The following is a 6744-nucleotide window of genomic DNA, read 5'->3' as shown; positions in this document are numbered from 1 at the left end:
TGTGTGTGTGTGTGTGTGTGTGTTTCTAGGTATTTTTTTATCAGGCAGCAAAGGAGCCTATGGGCTCTCATTCCTCCTCAGGCCTGGGTTGAACACGTGAAACCCAGGCCAGCCTTCCCTCCGCTCAGGTTTTGTGTCACATCACCCACTCCTCATCAGTAAAGAGACGGCCTCCTCAGACAGATATGGTTTATTAATTCAGGCCGGAAGCACCGGGGTGCAGCAGGCCAAGTTTGGCACTGGAAAGATCCGCAGGAAGGACAAACGGTTGCATGACTATTTTGGGGCGCTCGGTCGATGGTTGGTGATCGCCCCATACACCTCTTCACCCCTGCCAGGAGCCTAATAGCTTCTCATGCCTCCCTGCTCCATTCCCTCAACAGATAAGAGAGTATGTAAGGGGGAGGGGCGGTTAGATTGAGATGGGTCACAGAGAAGGGATTCCAGCAAGGGAATTCAAGACTGGGGAAGGTACTAGGGTACTCGCTGGAGGAGGTGAATCCCAAGTCGTAGTAGGCCAGTGCTCTCGCAGAATGGCCACCTTGACCTAAACAGGGAGGTAGGCGGCCTGGAGGAGAAGCAGGTCTGCTAGCTGCGGGTATAGTAGCTGTAGTCGTCCTCGCACCCATCAAAAGGGCCAGGCGGGCTGCAAGGTTCACCGCCGTCGCCGTCGGTGCCCTGCACTGAACGCTCACGCAGGCGCACCGCGTCGTACAGACCCTGCGGTGGTTCATCAAGCAGCACATCACGCTCAGAACGCGAGCGTGTAAGGAGGCCCACATTACGCAAGAGCAGTAGGACCGGTGCGTAGAGCAGGTTGGCCAGGCCCATGCCAAGGCTGAGCTGCTCAAAGCCAAGCGAGTGAACGATATGGCCTGCCACTATGGGCCCGAGCGCGTAGGCCACAGAGTAGGAGATGTCAGCTATGGCATAAACGCTGCCATAGACTGATACGTGGCGCACGTCCACCAGGAAGGCGAGAGTGGGTAGCAACGCCGTGTCCACTAACGCGATGCCGAAGCAGAGGCCGCAGAGCGAGACCACTAGCGGCGCGAAGGAGCGGCAGGCAGGCACGATGCACGAGCTCACTCCAATCACCGCTAGCCCGAGAGCGCCATACAACCACTGCAGGTGTGGATAGCGCGCCGCTAGGCGCACGATGAGATAGACGCCTAACACGTGCGGCACGAAAGCCGGCAGCCAGGCCATGCCCATCTCCCACTCGGATGCCGCCATTGTGTGTTTCATCCACGTGGCTATGGTGGGCTCGAGGAACGCAAGGGGAATGTTACAGGTCGTGAGCGCACCGGCTACCACAGCGATGTAAGGGTCCAGCATGAGGCGATGGATAGGTGTGCCCACGGGCAGGTTGGCCCGCGCCCGAGCCGCAGCGGAGAAAGGCTTAGCCACCGCCAGCAACAGCAGCGCGTCGAAGAGCGACACGGCAGCGAGCACTAGAAAGGGCACACGTTTACCGGCGAACTCGTAGAGGATGCCTCCAAAGGGTGGCGCCACCAGACTTCCAAAGCTGATGAATGCCAGCGCCACGCCTAGGGCACGACTGCGCTCAGGCTCCTCGGGATACTTGTCGGCGATCATGGCAATGCCAGACGTGTCCGCGAAGGCTGAGCCCAGGCCTTGCAGACTGCGCGCAGCGAAGAGCGTGGCATAGTCCTCTGCAAAGGCAAACATGACTGTAGAGGCAAACATGACGCCCAGGCCAATAAGCAGCGGCACGTCGTAGCTCATGCGATCAATGAAAGGCCCGCTCAGAGGGTTCACCAGAAGCTGCAGGATGGCCTTGGAAGCAAACAACAACCCTATCTTCACATCTTCACTTTCTGTAGGGTAGCGAGGCCGCAGGATTGACCGGCCAGACCCGGCAACCGTTGGGGACGCCGAGGTGTTGGTCAAGTAGGCACTGGCATTAGCCAGAGTGGGCGGCGGCAGAGTGGGTTCCCACACCTCAGAGGCCAGGGTAGGGCTCTCGCTGCCCCCTCGCATGTGGGCGATATAATCAGGAACAATGGGAACGAGGACCATGTACAACATGTTGTCCAGTAACAGTGCAACGCACACGATGACCAGCACCAGGCGCCGCTGCCTCTGGGGCTCTTGTAACGCGGCTCCCACCGCTTCCGACAGCTTGGTGGCCGCCGCCCGGGCCTGACTGGTTGGTGCTGTGGGTTCCATGCCCCCACCCGATGTTCTTCCGAAGATGCCTCTGCCGGAGTCGGGTGCAGGCGTCCCGCAGTGCAGAGGCTAGGGTATGGGACTTCGGGGGGCGCGGTCCTAGCCGCGTAGCGCCCCCTGTGCTTCAGGTGGCTGTGGGACTCATATCCCCGAGCTCAGAGAAAAGCAAGGACTGTCCCGCGCGGCGCCGCTGCTCTTAGCTGCTCCAGGGACCAGTTGCCGCTGTTTCAGGTGCAACCGCGGAGGCGGGCAAGCAGAGGGGTTGAGGCGGGAGACTGGACGCGCGGTGCCCAGAGGACGCAAGAACAGCCCCTGCAGCGCAGAGAGGCCGTGTGAGCCCGCCCAGGGGCATGCTGCCACCGCCCGCCGTCTCTCCAGCCCCGCCGCCGTGCTCCCCTCCCTGCGCGTCCGCTCTTTCCTCTTCCTCCGCCGCCTCTTTTTTTTTCTCCCTCCACTTGGGGCTATGACGCGGTGAGTCTCGGCCCCCGAGTGGTGCCCCGGCCACTGGCGTCGCTCATGCTAATGCGACGTCGTCGGGGCGGGGGCCGGGGGCGGGGCGCCGGGTAGGGGTCCGCTTTCCCAGATGCGCCTAGGCTGGAAGCCAGGGGAAGGGGTCTTTGGGAGCAAGAGTCCTAGACAAGCCCCTAGGGATGGTTGCGCCGTGGAAAGAACCGGTTCTCTGCCCCCCCCTCCCCAATTCTGGGACCCACAGGAGTGAGGCTCCGTTCTTCCCCTACTTGGTAGGAGGGGTGAGGCAGCTGGTTCTCCGCAGCCTGGTGGGAGACGGGACAGCCGGGGGCTCTAGTCCTCCTCCTCAGCCTGGACCTCGGCGCACAGCGGGCACGGAGCCCCCGAGGTGAGCCGTGCTGCCTCCATCTGTTCTCACAGCTGGAACGCGCAGCCGGGACCCCGGGGGACAGCGCGCTCATCCCCCTTCTTCAACCCCGCCCCAGCCCCTCTCATTCATTCCTCCGGGAAGGGAGGGGGAAGGTACAGAGACTTCAGGGTCTGATTTCGACCCACCTGCCCTTGGGCGGAATGTTTTGGCCGAGAATTCCCGATTGTGCGCGTGTGAGGACTGAAGGGAGGAGTCGTTCCCTGCACCCAGAGTCCTGGACGTCAGCGCTAACCCTTTTTGACCTCCCCCTGCCTGGATTCTCCCTTTCCGCTTTCCGAGTCGCGGGTCTCCCCACCCCACCCCCCAGCCCTGCCTCTTTTCTCTTCCTTTCTTCTCCTCCCAGGTCCTCTCTCCAGACCAAGCCCTCCCTCGGCTCTTGCGAGCCTCCACCCACTTTTCTGCATATACCCCCAGCCGCCTCCAAGCTCTGAGTGGGCGCACAAGTGGTGTGGCGATGTTAAGAAACCCTGCGTGGAAGCCTTTGGGACTCACGCGGCAGGGCCTCCACAGCTTTGCTGTCAGTAGAGATTCAGGAAGGCTCACCTTCCGGGAGGGCTGGCTACACAGGCTCAGACTCGTGGTTTGCAGCCTACAAGCTGAAGCAGATCAGGCTTTGCCCTCGGCCCCGGGTGTCCTCAGACGAACTTTGACCCTAGATGGCACGTGAGGCCGGTGTTCCAGTCTACAGACTGGCAAGAGAGAGGGTTCCAGTCAGCTGAGATGGTGGGGACGGGAGGACGACGACGACTGATGTTGAGATTTCACTTTGTCTTCTGGAGTCACAGGAGCCTTCAGATACTTCTAGCCTTTAGATTCCAAGCTAGCATGGGATCCAGCTTCCCATCGGGAAGGAGGCATCATATCTGAGCTCCAGAGTCAGACAGGATGGCTCCCAGCTCTGCCACTTACTAGATAAAAGTGCCACGGGAGCTATTGTTTCCTCCTTCTGAGCTATTGTTTCCTCCTTCTGCTCCACTGTCCCTTTATTTATCTGTAAAATGGAACAGGAGTACCCACAGCTTAAGGTGTGGTACACACATAAGGAGACATCTTTACTTGTAACATCAGTATTTGCTGTTATTGTCAGAACATGTGCTGCCTTACGTTCATGTCGTAGTGGAGGGTCTTGTGAAGAGCAGATAGATGCCAGGAGCCCCCTGACTCTCTGGCTTATCCCCCAGATATGATAGGCATTGTGAACCTGGGCTCTGTCTGGGCTGGTGAAAGATACAGAAAGAACTGGAAAGTTGGCTTCTATTCTTAAGCCAGCTGCAAGATGAGGTGATGGAGACCAGAATGTCAGGATGAGAGGCAGCAGTCTTGTGGTCTAGTGCTCAACCTCCCAACCCACACACAGGGACCCATGAGAGGAGGAGAAACTCAACTGTTTAGGGTGCTGCCAGCACATGCTCTGTGATGGATCCCTTTAAATGGGGAAGGAGCCTGAATATGGGGGCAGCCATGGCTGTGGATGGCACTGGGCAAGTCACAGCCCCTCTGTGGTTCTCCTGGCCTCTGTTCATTAAGAGGTTATATACATATCGCAGAATACATATTGCAGAAATTGTAGGAAAACTACTTTAAATATTATCCTGCACCCTTTATTCATTGCACACTCTCCAGAGACTAGTTTTCCCTCAGCTTGCTTCATTAACTTTTATCACCTGCCTGGCCTTCCAGAGGCTTGAGTTTAGGAACCCTGAGTTCTTCTGACTTTCTTACAAAAGCTTCATGGCTTTTAAAGAGATATCCCCCAACCTTCACGGTAGTGATTGCTTATTCAGATATTGTTGCTATGTCTGAATAAAATCAGGAGGCAGGATGAGACTGGAGGCAGACGATTTCTTTTTAGTGGTTAACGGACAATGGAATCTTCCAGAAAAGAAACTTCCCAGTGCTAGCAAGCAGCAGACCTTGTCTCCCAGCTCTCCAGCCCACATAATAATCCATAGCTGTTCTCGAGAATGAAGCCAAATCATTTCAGGACTCACAACCGACTCTCTGCTTCTCCATTCCTGTATGGTAGAATACAGACTCACTGGTTCTGTGTCAGGGCCATGTGTGTATCCTCTTCCTTCATTCTCCCTTTAATACTGGTACAGTGAAAATGCTATCCCTGCCCCCATAGGAAACCAGGCATGGAGAAAGAAGTTAATCACTTGCCTGAGCTTTCTGGCTGTTGAGACCTGTTTCCTGGTCCTCGTGCTGCCTCTCTATTCCTTGTGTTTCACTATTCCTATGTCACTCCATTTGCAACATGGCCCACCTTGGCAAGAGGATCCTTAATGTCATTCCTTAGCTTCCAGTTAAGAAGGCAAGAGCCTTTCCATGTGGACTGGGGTACAGGAGTTACAGGTAGGGAATGATCCCCTTCAGCAAAAAGCCCTCTCTTGCGCGGATGTGTCAGGACCTGTGAACAAAGTCCTGTCCAGGCCTAGGAGGAACCGCTGGAACTGTCCGTGGTGCTGACCAGCTTGCTGCCTGGCTGCGGCCTCCAAGGGCCCCATCCCTGCTGTGTTTCTGTGCCTGCGGCTTTTTTCCTCACCCCAGTGCTTGGCAAACTCCTTTCATGAGTCTCTTGTATTTGAGCATAACTTATAGACAAGAGGAAATTTCCTATTCATCCTGGAGGGAAAAATACAAGCATTCCCCTCCCCTCCTTTCTCAAAATGTAGAATACAGTGTAAGTTGACTGAGTGGAGGAAGGAATTTATTAAATCTGTAAAAACAAGCTAGCAGTGTGCCAGGCAGTGTACTAAGCATGTACTAAGTCATTTAATCATGTCACTAACATTCATATTGCCTTTCTATAGTCAGGGACACTGCAGTGAAGTAATTCATCCAGGTCAGACCCAACTCCCATGTTCATCTCCTAGTCACAGTGCCATCCTGCTGCAGCAGGGTAGGCAGCACACGGGACTCACCACATGGTCTCAGGGATCAATGCTTAATCCTCAGCGGGAGCTTCATTATTACCTTGAATAGCTTCAGATGGCTTGGTGGGCTTTGGATGACAACTTTTCTTGTCACTTTATTCAGTGGACACAGCTGTGATCTTAGTTTGAAAGAACAAAATCTGTTCCGTTCTGGATCGGTGCTAAGGGGAGATTGGTGGAGAGTGGGGAGTTCTGGTGTGGGGGAGTCTGGAGAGAGAGTCTGGAGAGTCATGCTGCAGCAGTGAGCTCTTGAGGTCATGGGTCTGAAGGAGCTACTGTGGAGGAATGGATCAGCCTGTGTTAGCTTCATTTCTGAGATGGCCGAAGGGTCCACATCAATTCCAGACCTTTAGCATTCGTTGCTTCCTGGAGAAATTCATCCTAGAGATGGGGACTGCTTGGATATCTGTGGAGAAGCAGGTTGATGTGGTAGTTGACAGTGTGTGGGTGGGGTGCCTATTCCTGATTTATTATTTCTTTGTCTCTGTGGAAGCACTTAAGTGCAGGCTTAGTTCCAATGACGCTCATGAGTCTCTGGATTCCAGCACTGAGGGTGGGGGTGGGTAGAGTGTTCTTAGGCCTCACTAACCCCTCCCCTGTGTGCTGCAGCCTTGGGAGGGCCTCAGGGCTTCAGCATTACTTAATTAATTTAGGCTTCCACAGCCACATATTCTCCGATTCAAGAGAACAGAGTGGCCCGTGTCAGCCTTTCCCGGA

The 6744-nt window shown here is 55.6% G+C and overlaps 1 protein-coding gene across 1 annotated transcript; it reads right to left on the bottom strand.

The window, feature by feature from the left end:
* Positions 1-588: 588 nt before the first annotated feature.
* On the bottom strand, positions 589-2193 carry Slc18a3 (solute carrier family 18 member A3). The gene has a single exon (XM_027389339.2). It carries the CDS (start codon positions 2191-2193, stop codon positions 589-591), a length of 1605 nt encoding a protein of 534 aa, XP_027245140.1.
* Between the last annotated feature and the right edge of the window lie 4551 nt (positions 2194-6744).

This window comes from Cricetulus griseus (assembly GCF_003668045.3).
Source record: "Cricetulus griseus strain 17A/GY chromosome 1 unlocalized genomic scaffold, alternate assembly CriGri-PICRH-1.0 chr1_1, whole genome shotgun sequence".
Lineage (NCBI taxonomy): Eukaryota > Metazoa > Chordata > Mammalia > Rodentia > Cricetidae > Cricetulus > Cricetulus griseus.
The sequence above is the reverse complement of the archived record's forward strand: the minus strand, read 5'-3'. Positions and strand labels throughout refer to the sequence as shown.